We start from the raw sequence: 22,297 nt of genomic DNA, 5'->3' as shown, positions 1-22,297 counted from the left end.
CACTCACTTGTAGGTGTGGTGGACTGGTTATCCTCTTCACTCAGGGTGCTCAACTGTCTTTTAAACTCTGAAATGACAGAAAAGCATAGAAGAGATTAAACATAAGAAGCCCAACCCTAACAACCAGCAGGGGGAGACATGTGCTTGTATATTGGCGAGGATAAGTCACTCAATTTTGATACTAGTTCTAACCAAGCAGGAACAACATGGGTCATTGTTCCTTTTTGCTTCTGTACCTGCATCTTGGTCACTGAGGGAGACTAAGGCAGTTTGGGATATATGAGGCTGAGGAGGAGGAGGAAGAGGAGGCCCAGAGAGCACAAGAGCAGAGGCAGGATTTAAAGGAGAAGGTGAGGGGGTCTCTACTGCAGGGGTGACCTGAGGTCTCCAGGAAGAAACATATCCAGACCCTCCCTGGGGTTTCTGCTCCAAAGACTGACCAGTGGTCAGAGAGAAGGAAGCTGACGAAGAGGAGACATAATGGGGCAGAAGGATGATGGGAAGGAAGAGATGAAAGAAGGGAATGGAATGTGGAAAATCAATGACCCAAAACGAATGTATATTTTCCGAAATCATTTTAGCAGGCATTTTTAGTGTTAGTGCTTGTAATGTTAGTAACAGCTCACTAACAAAGAAGTGAGAGGGAAAGCAAGTGGCACAGTGCATGGAAGAGGACCAACAGAAGCAGCACTTGAATTTATTTTGTTTAATTATTAGACTAAGTAGTGATCTTGCTACTACAGGGACTATCAGACTATCACCTCTTGTGGTACAAAGTGGTATTAGGAGACAGGATGGGCCAGGGCTAGCTGGTTAGCATGCTAAATTCAGTAGACATCTCTAACCAGGTACATAGAAATCTGAGACGTCAACACGTTTCTCCCAACTGATGATAATGTCAGTTCATTTTTTAAATTGTTTTAAACAAACATTCTGTACATATCCTACACATTGATACAGAGAAAGACAAGACATAAGTGGGACTCTCGCTCTCTCACATGCTGTATGTGAAGCGATTTGTTGGATTTTTCATCAATAAAAGAAAATGGAAAACATAGATGGGGGGCAGGTGTGATTATTATTGTGGTTGTTTGAATAAGGTTCTTTTACCTCTTTTCCTATCACATTTTCATATTGGGGCAATATGTCTAGATGGGGCTTTAGTGTCAGCAAATCCTGTGAAGAGACCAACTGGTCACTAAACAAATGTTACTCAAACAGGAGAACATGGTGCACTTGATGGGGACTATTTTCAGTAACAGGTCTTTGGGGCAGCAGAACGGTGTATGTGTGACTGAGTCAAAATAAAATACAGTCTATATGTTCTCATGGTAACAAAGGAACATGTCAAGCAGTGCAGCAGTGTGGTCTAGTGATGTGTTTTTCATTGTTTTTAGATAACAGTTGAACTCTGTGGCACAGAGGAAGAAGATATATATTTACCACACAGAACATTGTTTAGAAGGATCAATTCATTGTTGGTTGGGTTCTGTACATGACATTTATTGACAAAAAAGTGTAGGATATTACCATATTTACCCTTTAATTCGGCAAGGAGATTGTACTCTCTCTATTTCATCCACACCAGCTGCTCACAGCCGGTATACTATATCCTATCAGCCTATCTCAGTGGTGAATCAGTCCAGATGATTCAAACATATTAGTATATATTAGTAAATCAAATGTTACGCTTGAGACAAGGCACTGGGTTAAGATAAGAACAGAGAAAATGAATGAAAGGACACAGGAGTGCAGCAGGCTGTCAGGAGGGTGTCAGGCTTGAGTTGGGTTAAAGGTGGAGCAGCATTACATGGCATCTCTATTCTCTGCTTTTTCTGCAGCACTGCAGGCTGTCCAGGATCATTGGCAGTGAGATGCAGAAACTTAGGAGAGAGGGCAGGCTGTGCTAGAGGGGCCTGAGATTTGGGAGGCCTCCATTCACTCTGCCAGGAAGCTGGGAAAAAAGAGGAGAAGGACAAAAAACATGGAGGGATAGAGGAAGAAACACAAGTAAAGGTATAGTAACAGGTGTATGAACAGAAAGGTGTGAACTAGCCTCTGACCGGGTAAAACATGTCATCCTGTCCCTGTACCTGTCTCAGGGGCAGATGGCAGACTGGTGGGCCTGGTGAGGGCAGAGCCTGCCTCCCCCACAGAGGTGAGGCGAGCTGTGGGCTGCCTGGAAGCAGGAGGCAGTGGAGGTATATAAGGGAAGGAGCTGAGAGGAACTGAAGATGAAGAGGAGGAGACAGAAGAAAAGGAAGGAACACGCGGTGCACTCCAGGCACTGGGACCGGCTGAGAGTGGAAAATGGAAAGAATAAAAGAAAAGATGGTTTCCTTAAGAAAGGAAAAACACTGTATCATGTTATCTTTGACTTTCCAGGCAGATAATTAGCTAAATACCTTTACTGTTTTCGAGCAGTTAGCTTGGCAGGCATATCATATCATATTGTTTTTATTTTAAGTATGATAATAAACATTGAGTTTTTAATGCTTTTTTAGTCGTTTTTGTTTGTTTTCTAATTTTGCTTATTTACTGTTGTTATTGTACTTAAAGCCCTTTGAGGCTTTGTGATATTGGGTTTTAATAAACTCCAATCTGACTTTGACTTTTGTTTTGGGCTTATTACATTAAAAGCTATGAATTGAGACCTCCATGATCTCAGGCTGTGAAGAAGCTCCTCCCGTCAGTGACACTATCGTTTGGTCAAACAGCCATAGTACAGAGTCAGCAGTATTATTAGTGGTCGTTTCAGTTCAGTTTCAAACACCACACGTCACTTTCCAGTAGCATGTCCTTATTTATGTGGGGAAACTGTGCCTGTTGTTATAATAATGCCAAACAGCTGCACCACTAATAATTTAATGTGTTATAATGTAATTTGTTTTGTATCAGAATCATTAAATGTAATTAAATGGCACAATTTAATAATTACATTTTTTTCCATGAAGAAATGAGTTTGTGATTATATTTGGTAAAAATGTGTTTAGTTTTCAAGTAAACCCAGAGTTTACCACCTTCGTGCTGAGGTGAAGGGTTAACCCTATTTTCTGAGGTATTTACAATCTGACAGCTGAGATAAACAGTTTTTTCTTAAGATTTATGAGATAAAAGCTGAATGAATGGTACGTCTTGAGGCAGGAGCTCAGGCCAGTCTTTTCAATCAATACCAGTAAACAGCATTAAATCTACTGTATGGTCTTTTATCAGAGTTTTTATTGGATAGTCTTCATCTGTTTTAATGTTTATCAGAAACCAATAACGATTGGAACTAGGGCTGTAGCTATCGATTCTTTTTGGAATCGATTAATCTAGCACTTTATCGATCGATTAATCGTATATATATATATTTTTTGCATTTTTAAACAACCAAAACAAATAATGCATTACGAAAATGATGTGGCTGTAAAATGATCAACCATTTGGCTTTTATTTCTTTAAAAAACAGAGGTATTTCTTACACCTGCAACATTTGGCTCCAAAACTTTATTGCAATTTACTCATTTAGTGCAAGTGCAAACAATTAAATAACAATACAGTTTCAACTTACTGTAAAACATGTATAACATGTAACACTATGAATCAATACAAACTTAAATAGTAACGGCCATTTTGCCTTAGTGTTGTCTTATACAACATTACAAAAAGGGATTGCACCTTCTAACCACCTACTAACAAATAATATATAATCTCTGGGATAGGCCTATTTGCTATGGTAACCTAGCAACCTATGTGTGTGCACGCATGCTGTGTTATATATAATTTTATGTTATACATAGCACCAAATCACAACAGAAGTCATTTAAGGTCACTTTTCCTATAGAACTGGTCCGGACCGTGTTCGTTTAATTAATAATTTCTTCATCGTCGCGCATCTACAATTCTCCTCCGCTCTGTTTTACGAAGGGAGGAGCTCCGGACCGACGTAAACAAACACACGTGCACACACACTTACAGACAGACAGAGAGAGAGAACATGTCACGTCGGTCTCAACTGTCTGTAAAGCAGATATCATAGCTACGTTTTTTAAACGCGCACAAACTGATTCTGCTCTGGCATGTCATCTCGAGCCTTCGCAGTTCTCCGTCGTGGTGGCGGATACGCAATGCAATCCCCCCCGGGCTGCTGGAGAACCAGCGTGAGGACGTGAGTTTAGAGGACCAATCACAGCCCTTGCCGTCTCCGTTTCCCCTCGACGGAGTGACGGACACTCCGCGCCCGGAGAGTACGGAGAGGCTCTCCGTCAGGCTCTCCGGCTCTCCGGCGACGGAGAGGGCTCTCCGTGTCCGTGTACGGCACTTTACGCAGTAGTAACAACGGTCCGTGTGGAACATTCAAGATTCCTGCGCGTCATAGGAATTTAACGACGCTTCGAGGCAGAGTTTTTGCCCCGACCAATTTTTGTAATCGAGTAACTCGAGTAACTCGATGAATCGTTACAGCCCTAATTGGAACTGAATTATGCAATACCTGTTTGTGACGTGTCACAGGCAGAATGGAGTGATGGATCAGAAGTTGAAGAGGAGAGAGAAGAGGTTTGTGAAGAAGTGAAGGTAGAGAAAGCCTGGGCTTCCAAGCCCTCAGCTGGAGAGACGCCACTGTGGAAGCTATGGGGCCTTCGAGGGGCTGAAATGGGCACTAAAAAGATAGCAGAGCACATAAAGGGGGTGGCAGAACAGTAGGAGGAAAGGGGAGAACGGGAAGAACAAACCAAAAGACGGAAAAATGTTGAGTGAAACTAAAAATACACAGAATGTTAACAGCCAAGCAAAATGCAAACCAAAAAAAATCAGGTTTAAGACGTTTTAAACCCGCAATGAAACCCGTCTCACCACACTTTAACAAACTTGTAACCCTCTGATATTAACAAATCATTGCCCTTTCAATGGACAGATTTGTACTTAGAACAGAATAAGTGATAGAGACACTTACTTTCTAAATAACATTTGGGAGGGTAAATGGGTTTTGTCATTTTGGGTACAGGTCATTTTACAAATTATTACAGCCTGATCAATACTGATCAGGCTGTAATTTACTGGGCCATACCGATACCAATACAGGGAAGTAAAAACTTCTGATATCGATACATCTGCCGATATACACACTTTTTTTGCAATTATCTCTAAAATGCAGTTATTCAACACTTGACAAAGATATGTAAAAGAGGCAGGGTATTTTACAGTTTAGCAATTACCTTACCTAAAATGACATCAATGCACAGAAATTGTAAACTCCAATGGGAATTTAAGTTTTATAAATTACCTCCAGCATCTTTATCTGAATTATAATCTCTGAACATTTTTTTATATATCGGCTCATATTGGACAACATTTATGCCAATACCGAAATATCTGTGATAGACCAAAAATAGCCAATTATCAGCCAACCAATATATCAGTCGGGCTCTACAATCCACTGCCTATCCACTTCTTTCCAAGCCTATCCACTTCTTTCCAAGACTGAAATGAGAGGATGGACACCAATACCATGTCTACGCATTAAGTGCAGCACTTAAATCAGCATATGGTTAGCCTAGCTTCGCATAAAGACTGGAGGCAGAAGGAAACAGCTAGCCTGGCACTGTACAAAGTGAATAACAGAAATGTAAATGTGATAACATGTGACTTAAGAAGGAGTTATGTTTATGAATTATTTCTTGACCAACAACAGCATATCCTTCCTCCCAGCTTTTTCTATGCTGTGTTTATAGTTCAGGTAAGCAGATGCAGTCATTGAGCACAGACTATCATGTTGGTCACCACACAGTGAAGACAAGACTTGAGGAAATGTCTCTCTACACTCAACTGTTGTTTGCCAAGAAACAGTTACAGTTTATAACTCCTTTTAAAAAAGCCCAAACTGTTGTTTTTACATCTTATCAAGCACATCTGCATAGAGTGCCACGCCCCTTCCCAGTTCATTTTGGAAAAATAAGTATAGTAGTGAATGGAGAGAGACAAAAAGTCTAGGTCCAATGGGGTCCACCAGAAAGGGCGTGTCTGCAGCACTGTGTGTGTACAGATGAGCTTTAGAGGGCTTGATAGATGTATTTTTGGCCAGAGGCCCCTTGCTTGCAGTCTGTATGCTAAGATATGGAAACCACAACTCAACTCAACTCAACTCAACTCAACTCGATACAGTTGCAAAGCTCAGGCTAGCCCTCATCGGGTGGGTAAACAAAATGAAAATGCTTTGAGACTAACATCTGAATAAACATAATTCAAACATTTAGAATGACAAGTTCTTTCAACCTAAATTTACAGATTTACAGAAGCTGTACAGTAAATTTGAAAGGCCAAGTCAACTTAAAATGTAATCTTGAACTGAACTGCAGTTTTCTGCTTTTTAGGTCCGTGACAAGGTAACAGTCAGAAGAAACGAATGACAAAGAAAAAAGGATGAAGAAAATATCAGAAAACTAGCACCTGGGGCTTGCTACTGTACCTACATATAGTATTCCATATCAGTCTAGTCTAAAGCTAAAAGAAAATCATTTCATTCATCACTGGCGTAGAACATAGTCAAAATGTAGAAAAGCTTTCCTTTGCAAACCATAACTTAGAAAACAACAAACTGCATCAGCACAGTGTCTGCCAGCGATCTATTCAACTTGACTTCACTGGTCTGCCAACAGCCCTGTCTGGATGTGAATGGAGAAAAGCCAGAAGCAATCCTGCACACAAATTTACTGTGACAACGGACTGTTGCTATGCAAATGGAACAATTCATTTAGAAATTCAGCATGAAATTTCAAATGGATACTGATGGAGAAAAATATTACCGGTCTGGTTTAGTTTCAAGAATTTAAAATGAGGCCATTCAGTTTAATCCTCGGCAGAGATATGATTTCCATTCCCTTGTTGTAGCTGGACTTATTGACACAGCAGGAGGTGCCTCAGACCAATTCAGAATGTATACTATATTACATAACTCAAGATCACATGTTTTAACAGAGTGGGCTTGTTCTATTTGCGTAATTCCAAGAACCTAGAGTAGGTGTATGTACGTATATTCAGAACAAATCCAAAACGGTTACAGTCAGACTGATTTTAAAGCCTGGTTTAGATAAAAAACCTTTGTCCAAACATGATAGTGATATCCCTCACGTATCTCACTAACTATAGGACCAGCCTGTCACAGTACAGATCGACCACAATAATGACCATAAAAGATGACTGATACCTGATCCGGCACTTGGCTGGAAGATTTTGGGAAGTGCAGGCGGGTGAGCCCGAGTAAAGGCTGGCAGTGAGTAGGCATATGGGGATGGCCGAGACTGCTGGGTAGTGCTTGGTGGACGTGTGCGTAAATAGGATGGAATGGAGGGGTCTGGGGGTTCAGGCAGAGGAGGACAAGATGGGGCCGAGATGGTGGAAGAAATGCCAGAGGACGTTTTCCAATCCATCTCTGAGGTTACTGGTTGAAAGGCAGGAGATGAGACCAGTGGATGGAAAGGGTAAAGAGAAAAGATGGGAAAGAGAGTAAATGCAGGAAGAGAGGGAGATAGAAACAGTAAAATACAGAATAAAGATGTGTAGATGAAAGTGGAAATGAGGTTTTGCAGCATAACCAAGGAAACACAAAAGGAGTGAGGAGAATAGAGAAGTGGAAGTGAAAAGGGGAAGAGGAATCAGATAAAAGGCTGAACTTTGGATAGTAATAGAAGTGAGTGTGGGTCCCTCACAATAAAACTACTCTGTAACAATCTGCAATTGGAGGCTTTGACACAAAAAACGTCAATTTTGTTATTTTCACGTCTTTAAATCTATTCTAAGCTACCTTGGGCAATATAAACCACACACTTACAAATAAATGTAATGAAGGCTGAAGATGAAATACTGTGCGGGGGGGGGGTTTAGGACCAAACGGGAAGATGCAAGAGTAAACCGGGGAACAGAACGTTACCTGTGGGGCCTGATTCAATTGCAGGCCTCCAAGCCAGATCATGTATTCTTGCGGTAGAAGCTGTTATAGGAAAAAAAGGCACAGCAGACACAGTGAGTGAGTGAGTGAAAAGGGAACTGAGTTTAAAATAGGAAACAAAAGAGGAAGCAGCAGTTTGAGAGGAACAGTTCAAAGAGAAATAAAAAGGTGGGGGGTGGGGGGGTGGGGGGGGTATCCTTGCCTGACCCCTCACAGCTAATAGAGAGCTGAGGCTGAAAACAAGGGCAAACATCTCTCCCACTGGAGTCTTCTCCAGAATGAATTACACCTCGTGGTGTGTATAAGTTGCAAACCGCAGTGCATGCAGTCATTTGCTAAATGTAGCACAGCAGCAGTTGATTTAGAACAGATTACAGATTTAGAACCATTGCAGGGTAGAGCTGGTGTTGTTATGCTTGTGACTATGTCTATGTGATGTTGAGATTAGTTGGGAAATCCTCAAAAATCATACTGCAAACATTACATTACAATATTTATTTATAAAATGAATTTACACAGGGTTCTAGGAAGCGACTATTTTGGTGGCACATGCCCCGAAAAATATGTCAAGAGCGACAGAACGTTTTCATTGGTCACACCAGTGCACCTGACATTCAGCAGGTCTAAAAAAAGTAGCCTATAAAATCATTTTTGACACACCCTAACTGCCGATGTCGACGTAACTTTTCAAAGTAATTATTACATTACTTTTACGCGACGTTTCTATGCAGGGTTGCATGCATTTAAAGGGCAATGTGCAAATGATCTGAAAGCCTGCACTTTTAAGTCCACTGAGTGAAATCCAATCGGTTGTGACTCTGGGCAAATTCACTGCTGTAACTGGGAAACTGAGAATGCTTGTTATGATAGAAAAAGATCAAATCGACTTGGTTACACATCATGAATAATATCCTATCAACACTGATGGACACTTCAGTGTTCATAGGGTTTTAGTCGTGATGTGTAACCAAGTCGATAGTGCTGTGGGCAGCAGTGAGAATACAGACTGACCATGGATGTATTATTGAGCTTACGTATAATATATAACAGGCATAAATAAAGTATACATAAATAATAATTAAGTTAAATAATAACACTGATAATACATCTGCACTGCATACAGAGAGAGGCGGCTATATGTACATCAGAGCCATAGTTCTGCATTTTTACATTTATTAAACTAACCCTGTTTTTCTTTTTGCTGATCCTGGAGTCTTCAAGCCCCCTGGCAGACGTGTGGCCTTTGCCCACTAAAGACCTGCAATAATATCTGCCAGCCATTGCTTTCAAATCAAACCTCAGATTAGGATTTCCTCTTAGACTGTTGCTGTATGTTTATTTGGTTTCAACTCCTCAGTGAGGGGAGTTGAAACCAAGTTGAACTATGTCCTCACCCTTACCAGTGACATGAGTAGCTTGTCCAGCTCCAAAGGTGGCCCTCCTGTCCTCTCCAGCTTCATCATCACTGTCATTAAAGTCATCCAGATTTCCGATGTCACTCTGTTTCATGCTCATTAGACTGGCCAAACTCTGCATGTCCTCATCTCTGTGGAGAGTGGAAAAACAATCATCTTTTAACATTAGATGTCTAAAAATATCCAGGTCCAAAAATACCAGTATTGTTCTTCAAAAATCTATGTTGCCACAACCTGTTTATACTGCTTTAAACTCTGGCATACAACAGTACAGCTTTAAGGACTCACTGCTTCTGTAAATCATATTGACATGCAGCTGAGTTGATAACTTACGTGGCCTTGCCCTCTTTGAGAAAGATACAAGACAAGTTCAGTTTTAGCGTGGCTTCCACCACTTTGGCAGAGTGCGGTTTGAGCTTCAGTGTTAAATCATACTGTGCTGGTGTGGCACTGGCAAACTTCTTCATGTTGACATCAGCTGATGCCAGCACCTTCCTACGGCCTTTTGTCTCCTAATTAATAAAACCAAAGGACAAGGGAGTCAAGACTGAACACAGAAAATGTCCTTCTTCCTGAAAATATATTGTCCATCTAATTTTTCCAGATAAAAGTAAATACAATGAAATCACTACCAAGGATCACACAGATACAGATGACTCACATTTTCAATGACAAAAGTCCAGTCCTTGTCTTCAAATTCCTCTGCAGTCGGTTCCTGTTGACAGACAAAGAATAGATTGATGCATTAGCCATGGTACTGCCCATAAATACATTCCAAATCAGTAATCAAACTATGTAGACTCATACCTTGAAGAGCGTGACAGTGATGTCTAAACTCTCTGGAACTTGCCAAACCACCAGGCCTCTGTAGGGGTTTTTAATCCCTGGCTGCCAGCTGTGGAGCTGACAGGAAAGAAAACAGAAACAAGGGATTCACTCTCAAAATTGTCACCCAAGTTTGATATTTAAAAACAAGACAAAAACGTTTATAGTATTGGAACCATCAAAATCAAGAACATATTTCATTGCATTTTATCAATTATAACTCCATGCAGAAGACGACAATGATCTCATCTCCTTCTTCTATGTTTTATTACCTTTGTGCAGTGACGTCTGTTCCTCCTGATCCACACCACTCTCAGTTTGTACGGTTGCCTGCAATCACAGCACAGCACAAATAACATGTTGGTGTTTTTATCAAGCCAACATATGTGTACGTCACAATCTTGCAACCCTGCCTACTGTTTAACAGCATAAATGAAACATACAGGCACTCTGTCTCAAACTCGCCTATTTCCACAGACACCCAGGTACGTATGCATCTGTATGTAGTATCTGCAATCTCTGTTGTTCAATATTCCCGTCATAATAAACACTACCAACCGCTGCATCTTGATGTGCATCTGCATGCACTGCCGTTAATTTCTTTGTTGCATTGTGGCAGTCTTTGATGGTACTATAAAGCGTCTGAATCTCACATTTAGTAATTGGACACTCAAAATGGTGACAAGTGTATTAAGTGTACTAGGTAGCAAACAGTGAGAGATTTCAGAAAACATTCAAACAGCTCTGCCTGGTTACACATAAGGAGAGCATTGCATTGAGCTAAATGCTAATATCACCATGCTAACATGCTCACAATGACAGTATTAATTTGATTATAATTCACCTTACATGTAACATGAATGTCTGAACCAAGTTTCACAGCAATCCATATTTTTTAGATATTTCACTCAAACCACTGATGTCAATCAGATAACATAAATGATGAATTCTATGACTCTTCAATGGGACTTTATGGCCCTTTACATGAAACACAGCAACAAGTTAGATACTACACACACACACCACAGTCTGTGTTCTAGCTTATTTTCTGTTCTTATATGTCATCTTATTTTATTCCATAGCTGCATCAAGCTATCATCACCACAGCAACCAGTAAATGATCATCCAATTTAACAAATCTGATAATGCGGTCTGAGGAAGAGCTCAGGCTCAAGAGATGATGGCTTGTCAGAAACAAAACAAAAAGCCCACAGCACACACACAGGCCCATCTGTGTGCTTTCAAAACACTGAGGTGAAGAGTTCAGCAAATGAAAATCTTGTGACTGTGTGAGTAAGAATCCTGAGGATAAACAGCTCTGACTGGATGTGCGCCTGTGTGTGTGAGAGAGAACGAGTGAGAGAGAGAGAGAGAGAGAGAGAGAGAGAGAGAGAAGATAGAGTAAACACTGTGAGCACCCTGTATGGATAGTGGGAGACCCACACGACTTCAGAGGCCAAAATCTCACTCACACTCAAATTATCCCATGAGACTTTAGAGCAGCAGCTTGTTATGTGAACACACAGCGGCAAAACATAACTAAGATGTGGGTGAAGTCATTGGTGTGATAACAGTGAGCATGGCTTAGGTAGGAAGTGATGTCATATTTCTGATTCTTGTAATGAAAAGTCATTGATCAGAGCGATCACAGACTGTAAACAGTGTATGAGAGTGAAGCTGTAATTTGTAGTCTGGTGGTGTGATGATGTAAATATGTGATAAAACACACTAGAGTAATAGCTAATGAGCAAATATTTGTACACGGTTTGAGATGGCTCTAATAAAATCTTGGTCAGAATGTATGGCAGTAATTGTCAACTGGCGGCCAACAGACCACATCAAGCCCGCCAAAGGTCCCAGGATTAGTTCACCCAAAAATGAAACAGTCATTATCTACTGAACTTCAAGCAGGTGGAAAGTTGAGGATAGTTTCTTAGTCCACAAAACATTTCTGGAGGTTCACAGGAAAACAGAGTTGCAGCATTCTCCTGAACTGAAGTAGCTGGAGACTGAGAAAAACACAAAATGTCTCCATACAACTTGTCCTACGCAGTCCAAATCTCGAGAAGCCCCCAGATCCCCAATGTATTTAAAAAGACATTTTCAACCGCATGTGAGGATCCAGGGCTTCCAGAGACTTGAACTATGCTGTACAGAGCCATTTCATGTTTTTTGTTCTGTTGTTTTTTTTACCTTTTTGAAAACAAGTCCAATCTACATCAGTTGTTTAGGAGAACACTGCAACTCTTTTTTGCAGTGAAGCTACAAAACTTCACTCAACTTTCCACTGGCATGGGGGTTAGGAGATAATGACTAAACTAAAAGTTTTTTGAATTGGACTTTGTTTGCAAACCCCAGGCAATGAGCCAAACGTCTGTAATTCGCAGTTCATCAGCTCTACAGAATCAAATCACTCTCTAGCTCCATCATCTCTACCCCGTGGACCCATTATCGAACCACCCACCTGGAGCAAAGATTTCAAAGAATTTACCATGTTTCTCCCCAGGTAACCCAACATTATTTGCAAGAGAAAGTGAGCTTTTTATCTTTGTTTGTAGGATTTGTTGCATCTGCTCCTTCATACAAATGTTTACATCCACCTGGTTTATGCACATTTGCTTTGGGCAACATTAAAAGAAATACTGAAAATTAAAAAAGTCAAAACATGACAATAATGGCATTACTCTTGACTGAGGTGCAAAAGTTGGTGTGCTGATAAAAACTAATTGCGACAAAGTGTAATTTAATCAGACCTAACTAATAAATCCTGAGAAACAGTACATGACACGTGACAAAAGTGTCACTGAAGCTTCCACTGAAGAGATTAAAAAAACAGCTAATCTTATCATCAATACATGAAACAAACATAAATGTCATATTTTGATCATGGTTTCTACATTGTTCCCAACTGATTGAGGTTTGACTGGAGCTCTTTTATTCATGTCATCTTGTTCTGTCCTCTTCCTCTGCAATGGTTAAATGGCACTGACTGGAAAATTAGCTCCAAACTGCATTTCTCTTTTGCAGATTTACCACAAATGTATGCTACATTTGGACGGAACATACATTAGAGTTGTCAGTATCGGCCTTTAAAGAGCCCTAGTGATAGAACTGTAATGCAGACAGTGCACCTTGGCCTCCTTCTCATGTTGCATGACTCTCATAACCATGTGTGTATTATTGAGAATGGTTGTGAGAGAGACGTGTAAGAGTGAGAGTGAAAGACAGAGAACAGAAATAGACGATGTCTGACAGGCTGAACTTCACAGAGGCTTAATAGCAATCCTACACCTGCTGCCCTATTTGTCACAGACATGATCCTGTGCTGTTGCGACAGGCTGACCTACAAATGTACGACATGTTTTTAGCTCTAGTAGGCTCTAGGTTTGTGATTTGCAGAGTTAAGCTTCTCAAGACAGAATGTGTCCTTCAATAACACACTCACATCAGACCTGAACAGTTTGTTTTCATCAGTTAAAAGTGCAATGTGTTTGAGCTTTACCATGTGAGGGAATCTTGGTTGGCTCTAAATAGGTTTCCCAGACTGTCTAAATTCTTGATACTTGGATGTAGGTAGTGTTTACTAGAGTTTAGTTCAGGGACATGGAAACATCTAGCTGATCCACATTTTACACATTCTTGTCACAGACTGTAGAAAACACAGCCATACTGTCTGTAAAGTCACTCACTGGTCACCTGTGAGTTTTATTTCTTGTTCAACTTTAAAGCCCCTGAACAGCCAAATAGTTATTTTCAATTATTTTGCATGATAAGACATTTTTAAGGACTGTGTGGGTGTGTCACACTGGGACTATTTGACGTGTCTTATTTATAGAGTGGTGTAGTGATATGTCCTAAAACCCAGATGTCAGTTCGCATTTTTCCACTTCCTGTTCCCTCGTCTCAAAGTCTGGGAGTTTTTCGAATGATGTGTTTTCAGTTAAATGTCTGAAATTAGGTGTGTGGTTACCACAGGCTGATGATATTTACATGTTTTGCTCTACAACATAAAATACATCATTTAATGTCCCACAGTTTATTATAAAGCTCTTACTTGTCTTAAAAACATGTCTAAATGAGACTACAGAGGTTGTCTGGGACATTAAACGTCATCACAGCGAACACCGTGACTCATCTACTCACTAGTCCGTCTTTACAGGCCCACTTCAGTGACAAACTATTCTAACTCTGACTTTACAACTTGTACAGTGATCACTTTATAGAAAACCTGTATAGTAATTGTGTAGTAAGATGCTAAGTGGTGGTGACGTTTAAGTCATTTGACCGTGATGTCGTCTTTTTACAGCCTAACAGTAGCTTTTTACTGCTTGAGATTTAAATTGCGCTTTAAATATCACAAGGTGGTGTTCATCTGTGAAGATTATCTTAATGAACAAAACCTGGAAGTATCATAAACTTGTGTTTGACACACAGCTTATTCCAAAATCTAGTTCAATAATCCCACAGAGGGAACCAGGGCCATGCTAACTTCAGGGTTAGCCTACAGTTGCTACTTGTTGACTCTGCTGTAGTTCTTTTCACCAAGTGGGAAATATTAAAGCTGACATAAATTCTTCATACGTTTGTCTCAGAATTACAACTGACAGGCTGAAATGAACAGCATCAAGGTCTAAACAGTGTGATGTGAACAGAGCATCAGAGGTCTTGGCAGGTCTATTGTTTTAATTTGGACAGAGTCAGACTAGCTGGTTCCCCTGCCTCCAGTCTTAACTGGACTCCATACGTAACACACAGACATTACAGGGCATGACAAGAGACAACATTTGGATAAAACAGAGCTTTGAATCAAGATGAACTCTTAAATTCTTTCCATAGGCAGTTCAGAATCATGTCTCCGAGCTACTGATCTATCACAGGTCTACATGTCGTTTCAGAGGCTCATCCAACCAATTTTCCACCAACATTTATAAGATTCATTCTCATCACACATGATAATGCATACAAACAATCCACCTAACCATTATGAAATCACGCATGATATCTGGGTTCACTGTGCTTTCAGAGCATCACATGATGTTATAAAAAGTGTGAACATTTACAAACACAGCCTCACAGGGAGCTGCTCTGATTAAGAAATGAAGGAAGTACTGAAGGAAGTTTGAAACCACTGTTGACATTTACATTTAAACATTTACCAAACAGTCACATACAGCCAGATGGTCCTCAGGGTCTGGACTCTCACCATGTCATCTCTGGTGTCACTTTTATTTAATTCAATCACTGCAAAATTATGGAAGCACATTTCTGTCAAGAGATGAAAGATAACTGGTGAAAAATTGGGAGTCCTTACTACAATAATAATAAAAAGTGACACTAAAATTAAACTTTCACTTTCTAAATCAAAATTTTGACTCTGTGAAAAGATATGCTAAGGAATAATTCAGACAAATCAGAACTTGATTGTCAAATTGATTCAGGATTTTTGAAGCTGATAGTGATAAAAATATTTGAAGGTTTAAAAAATCTAATAATGATATATTGGCCAACCCACAACATAAAGAAACATTTTTTAATGTTTCCTTAGTTTTTTGCCTGTAACCAAAACATATACTTGTCAGTACATTATACAGTTAGTTGATACTGTTTCAAAACATAAACTGGCACTTCTTCTATTTCTTTTCACTTACCAGCAGACCTTTACGCTAATATATCTGGGTTTTAGTAATAAGTCCAAGTTTTAATTTTCTGTGTAAAATATAGGAGATATTATAGTTGAGTAGGTAACACTGAGTCAAAATGTTGTCTTTTTAGGTCAAAATCGTGAAGGTAAATCATTTCATAATTACTTCATCAAAATTCTGTGATTCTGACTCACATTTTTTACTGGATAAAAGTAAATAATAAGAATACTGATAATAATAAAAGATATAAATTAAACTATGACTTAACATTTAAAGTCAAGGTTATTGCATTGTTTCATAATTTTGCCTTGACAAATTCATCAATGAACTAAATAACAGATTGTGCATATGACTCAGTTTAACTAAAAATGCCACAGTATTGACTTACTATCACATCATTTATTTACAATTTCACAATGTCAGCATGTTGTTTTCATTTTCCCCATTGCTAACTTCATTCAGCATTGATCTTTCCAGACCCCATACAACATGTTACATTGTTCTATTACAGTCTGCTCTCTCTTCCCTACACGTTATGTGTGTGTTGTGTGTCTCAGGGCGGTGTATAACTGTAGAACAAGCAGATTGTATCAATCCTCACAGTGTGTTTAAACACCCTCTATAAAAGGATCCACTGGGGGATGGGACATGTTGATACTGGTTGGTGTATGATACTTCTGAAAAGTACAGAGTGACAAGAAGGTAGGTCACTATACAAGCCAGGGCTGGAGGATTGGAAACACATGCTGACTGCACCATGAGTAATGATAATGGAATTAAAGGAACTCCTACAGTGCCAAGACTGACGCAGTCAGACCAACAGCTCAAACACTAACAGCGTATGATTGTTATCTGTGATTCTGATCTGCACTCCACTTAAACATGGGGGTGGAGATAATCTGCTCCAAACCCTGAAGTTTTCCATCTGTATCCTGTTTCTTAATCAGACTGTGAGCATGCTGAAAATGACAAAGTGACACAGATTCAGTGTTGTCCTCCAAAGTTTGACAGTCAGACTAATTACAACTGACCATTTTATCATTAAAATGGACAGCACCTGAGACAGTCCAATACTGGATTTTTTTATTTTTTTATTTTTTTGGTTCACTGCTGATACCAATATCAAGGAGTAAATCAATGTTGCTGTCAATATATTGGCTAATATTCCTACACACAGAATATATACATAAACGTATTTTTTTGTCAATGATCCCTCAAATGTTGTTATCATCAAACATAACAGAGGATATTTTAAGGTTTAACAAATTTTACTGCCTTGAAAAATAAAATTCAACAGAAGAAGTCAAGCCAAACTTAACTGACTCTAGCTAGCTTTGTTGTTGACTATTATTTTTCAAGCTGACTATCAGATATATTTGAGTGTATATCTAACTCTAATTTCAAAAAGTTTATATGAATGTTGTTGTATAGATAGACAGTGGAACTTAAGGTCCTTGAAAAGAGAAGATACAGAAATAAATTCACTCTGAGAAACTACAGTTTTTTTTGTTGTTTTTTTCAGGGAAAATGAAAACTATGATGCCAAGATGATTATTGCCTATAATTTAATTTAATTGGGTTTCTTTGTGCAACCAAATTACATAAATGCATCCATTTTTATTTTTTTTATTTTTTTAAGTCAGAAACTAGGGCAAGATAGTACAGCAGCATAGCAGTACTGGGTGGAAGGATATGGACACAAAAAGGTTTTGGCATTGTGAAAAATGACATTGATGGGTGGGGTGGTCCTGAAGTTTATGACTTTATGACTTATGAACTCCTAGCTACAGCCCTGGTGGTGCTGATGGTGTTGAGGGCTACATCACTCTCCACCTTCACACCTGATACTAACTGTTCCCTCAGAGAACATGACCAGTCTTCTTGGCATGACTCCGACCTGCTAACAGGATGCTCAACGACACGGGCTCAATATTTAAAATAAATAACTGAGGCGGAAGTAATGGAACATGATCTGTGAAGCGTCACCATATTTTCTGAAACTTGGCTGCTGCATCAAGCTGCATAAAACACTCTCCTCACAACAAAGTTCATTTTCTACAGAACCATACAACGTTACGGACTTGGCTGAACCAGAACGAATCACCTGAAGCAAGCGAGAAGGGCCAAACACCATTATCAAAAGCCTCAACTCAACAGCTCGTATCATATTAGTAATAATGATGTAATAACACGCGAAACAATAATAAGTTAAATTATATTGACATAAATATTGGCTGCCGTTTGGAGTTTAAGATGAACAGGGTCCCAATGGTCCCTCAAATGGCATTTATTTTCTGTGACGTACATGACTTTGCCGGAAATAAAAATGTTAATATTCTAAATGGAGTTTGGCATCACTTTCTCTTCCCATAAACGATACGGCTGTCAGTCCCTTTACCACACGGAGAGGACACATTAACATGGCTCTGCCAAGGGAAACGGAGCACACATGCAGTGTGTTAGCTAGTCAGAAGTGTTATTACATGTTCTCACCATTTTTTGGTGCTTTCTATCACCAGTTCTTGAAAGGAGGCAGCGAACTGGAACTTGGCCGCCTTCTTTCCGACCCGCTGAAGCCGCTTCCACACCGACGTCATGGTCAGGCTCGTCAAATAATTCTCTCATAGACAAGATAGACCGACACTAAGACGAAGGAAGTGTCTGTCCTTCACGGAGAGACTCCACCTGCTTCAGCTCCTCTCCGGCGGTGTGTGACCCGCTCCCCTCCGGCATCCACTCCACAGACAGGCTGCAAAACAAACACACGCCTCAGGTCAGAGCCCGCGTCAAGTTACACGACGTGCACCGGAAGGAGCGCGGATGACTTCCATAATAAAGGCCCTGTTGACAGAGGAGGTTGTCAGGCCCGGGACAGGAGCACCCAGGAGGGAGTGCTGGCAAGAAGGGCTCCAGGAACATTACACTTAAACCATTATCTCTCCCATTCTGTTGATACACTTAACAGCAGAAAAGAAAAAGAAACATTGATGCTGCCTAACTCAATCTCCTCTCTGATCCTAATAAACAATAAAAAGCAGATCAGTGAGATGCTAGGCTACATTAAACAAATCTGCTTTTTGACAAACAGTCTAGTATGAGCATTTAGTTGTTAAACTAAAATCTTCACAGTTTAGATTATTAAAAAGACGTTAAAAACTAAATAATTCTACCTGCCATGTTAATATTTTATCATTTCATCCTAAATGTAATCCCACTGTCAGCTAACACAGATGTTCTTACCAAACAAACATTGGTCCGTTTATTACTGATAATATAAGTTAAAGGTAGTGAAATGTCAATATATTGAAGTAAGTACATGAATGTGTTTACCTTAAATAGACCTTAATCTTATTAACCAGAATTGTCAAGATACTTGAATCTGTGTATACCTATAATAACCACCGTGTTCATTTGTTTTTAAATTATGGAATATGGTATTCCCCCAGGTTGCGAAAACCCACAAATTTCCATAATAATAATAATGATGACAATAATAATAATGATAATAATACAATCATATAGCTGGGAATATTATTATTATTATATTGGAGAGGTACAGTATGTGCAGATTTGGACATTTGTGAAGAAACCTAAAATCCAATTGTGTGCAAGAATTGAAATGTTTAAGATTAAACTGATGAAACAGGAAATTTACTATTAAAGATGATTTATCATTAAATTTGATGATTACAATAATAATCTAATTTAAAATGTGACATTTTGTTCCACTCAGGGTTCAACATTTCCTGTATTACTACAGTTTAGTAATTGTGGCTAGCTTGACGCAGCCAAGATGGTTATTGGGCAATATACTACTGTGCTTTACAAGTCACATAATGTCCTCATATTCTGTCTAATAAGAAGAAGAATGGGATGTTGCTGATGTGTGATGCTTTAACTAAAGTCACCAAAGCCTAAGATTAATAAGAATAATTCTGCGAAAGATTTTAAAAGGATACAACAGTATTAACAGTCGAACATCACTAGATATAAAATACCAAATGTTCAGTAAGGTTACCCAGCTGACAGCCACCAGCCTCTGTATGCCCTGGATTTTTATCAGAGTTAGGTTACTAGGTATACAGACATGATTTGCTTTTTTATTTTAATGACCAATAGATGCAAACAGTGTCTCCCTGCCTGAATCAGACTGCTGCAGATGACTTGTCTAACACAAAGGGGAATGTGAAAAGTAACAGATGCAGGCCTAAGCAAATAATCTTCAGACAGGCCAAACAGTGATTAGTGAGTTCCCATGGAGCTGTGTTTAGGGATATTATCAATGACTGAATACAAAACAGAAATTACCTGTGAGCCTGTCAGGGAAAGTTTCCCCCTCTCATGAGCCCCCCTCAGCTGGAGGGGCTTTTCCACTTTAGCCCTGAGTCTATTTATACTCCGTCGCTGACACATAGAACAGCTGGGAATATAATGTAGCCTCAGAGAACACATATACACAGATAAACACCCTGTTCACAACCTGAATTATAAAAGTTGATTCAAAGACTTCATATCAACATTGATGTTTTGATTTCATTCTGAATCATTTTAATTTTTTCCATTATTTGAAGTATATAATTACAAAACCAGGCTGTCCTCTGATGCAAATGAAGTGTTCTTCCTGGCAAAAGTCTTCAGCCTAATTTTGTGATTAGAGTTATTATTATCACAATCTAGACCCTATGAAAATCCTATTTTACACTAATATTAGATCATAATCTCAGAAATGAGCAGTTTTTTAAACCAAAGTTTCAACGTTACAACACAGTGATGGTTTGTTCCCACAGAAAGCAAAACAAATTACATACAAATACAATTGCCCAGCGACAGGAATGATGCAAAAGATAATGTATGAAATACACAAAATTTGTGTCTTTTGGGTTTTTGTGCAAGTTGAAAATATTCAATATGTGTGTGTCGTGTGTGAAGAGCCGGGCGGGGCGAGTGGGCAGAGCTGCTGCTCAGATACTTATCCCAGCCAGCTCTGGAGAAGAGAGTCGGTGCAGATCCAGACCCTCGGGAGGAATAAACACCAGGAATCACACCAGATTCTACTTTGACCCAATTATGGGGGGAGAGTTCAGAGATGACCTTTTAACTTTTGGGAATAAAAAGGATTTATGCATTAATGGATTTATGGATTTATCTTCACTCCTGTTCATTCAGCAGTGATCAGCGGAGGTAAACTCCACTGTCGGGTGTTTATGTTCTGTAATGTTGCCTGCTTTTACTTCATGAACGGAATGTTAAAGAAAAGAAGAAAGAGAACCAGAGTCTCTGGTGAGTGCTGAGTTTAGTGAGAGGCTCAACTGCATTCAACCACATTGCTCACTAGCTTACAGCTAATATACAGTAAAGAAATATGAATAAACACAAATTTTAAACATAAGTGAATAACACAACGCCACTTAGAGGCTGTAAACACAACTTCTGACAAACTGTTATCTTATAAAGTTCATATTGCAAATGTGTTAGCAAACTATTTGCAGATCCAGCCCACCAAATTATCATTCATGTCTGTGTCCACGTGAAAATATCTGGTTCCATATCTACTAAATGCTCCACTATGTTTACTAACTTGTCTAGGTCAAGAACACCAGCATGATTTTGTGGGGATCACGACTCCAAAACGTCTCACTGATGCAGTAACTTTTTGAGTGTGTATGTTTAAATTTAATCTCAGCAGTAATCTCTTGAGAACTGAGTGAGTCTATGAATGAGTTCTTATCTTGCTTCAAACATTCAATACATTACAGGGAGGAATGATTACATTAGTATTAGTAATCATGCATCACAGAAATAGGCTTTTGTTTTGGAGTTACATAAGAAAGCCGTCTGGGTCCCCCTGCTTTTCTCAGTACATATGCTGATATTATCACACAGTACAATAATCATTCATTTCCACAGCTATGGCAGAAATGGTCTGATTTGTCTTCAGTTAAACTCAACACAGGAGTGGTTTTAGTTGTTTGTTTGCCAAAAGGAACGTGATTAAGTGCATTTCATAAATATATTAAAAGTGCACATAAAAGAATATTTAAGTACACTTTGACCAAAGAGTCCAGATGTACTGCTGATAAAAAAGACATCATCTCCACACACTTGTTGTCTCATATGGTTTGATCCCAGTACACAGTGTCCCAGTCTCCACAAGTACAAAGTGATTCATCCAGCTGCTGGGCCACTTCTGTTATGGGACTGAACCTCAGTGTCCCTCCATCCTCCCAGCAGTTTACTCTGCAGGCTCACTGGGAAACAGCTGCATTTGGGAGGGTAAAGATAAAGCAAAGAGAAGGAAGAGCGGAGGGCAGTCTCCACATGTGGAAATAGCAGTTTTTTAGTGTTGGTGTTTTGCCAAGGCTCCATCATGGTAGGGTTATGTTTATCTGAGAAACTATTCCTGGAATTGCATTTCCTGGTTCCTGTGGTTCACTGACAGCTCTTAACTTGGAAACGAATGGACTGTATCACATTAAACAGGGGGTTTC

At 39.4% G+C, this 22,297-nt stretch overlaps 1 protein-coding gene across 7 annotated transcripts in view; it reads right to left on the bottom strand.

The window, feature by feature from the left end:
• The window catches only part of ehbp1l1a (EH domain binding protein 1-like 1a), a 44,363-nt gene extending 25,795 nt beyond the window's left edge, over positions 1–18,568 (bottom strand). For 4 of the 7 annotated variants that reach the window (XM_084344342.1, XM_084344344.1, XM_084344343.1 and 1 more), the window contains exons 1-13: positions 18,303–18,562; positions 10,440–10,497; positions 10,150–10,245; positions 10,004–10,057; positions 9,676–9,854; positions 9,328–9,473; positions 7,910–7,969; positions 7,187–7,420; positions 4,475–4,642; positions 2,094–2,297; positions 1,811–1,954; positions 237–461; positions 8–67 (exon numbers count right to left, since the gene is read on the bottom strand). In XM_084344342.1, the coding sequence (XP_084200468.1) occupies positions 8–67; positions 237–461; positions 1,811–1,954; positions 2,094–2,297; positions 4,475–4,642; positions 7,187–7,420; positions 7,910–7,969; positions 9,328–9,473; positions 9,676–9,854; positions 10,004–10,057; positions 10,150–10,245; positions 10,440–10,497; positions 18,303–18,406 (1,732 nt within the window). In that variant the 5' untranslated portion in view covers positions 18,407–18,562. Of the gene's footprint in view, positions 1–7; positions 68–236; positions 462–1,810; positions 1,955–2,093; positions 2,298–4,474; positions 4,643–7,186; positions 7,421–7,909; positions 7,970–9,327; positions 9,474–9,675; positions 9,855–10,003; positions 10,058–10,149; positions 10,246–10,439; positions 10,498–18,302 lie in introns of all 7 variants that reach the window. The other 3 variants (XM_084344347.1, XM_084344345.1, XM_084344346.1) reach the window with 3 other exon arrangements.
• Between the last annotated feature and the right edge of the window lie 3,729 nt (positions 18,569–22,297).

The sequence above is a fragment of the Pagrus pagrus genome (genome assembly GCF_965226575.1).
Source record: "Pagrus pagrus genome assembly, chromosome: 22".
NCBI lineage: Eukaryota > Metazoa > Chordata > Actinopteri > Spariformes > Sparidae > Pagrus > Pagrus pagrus.
The sequence above is the reverse complement of the archived record's forward strand: the minus strand, read 5'-3'. Positions and strand labels throughout refer to the sequence as shown.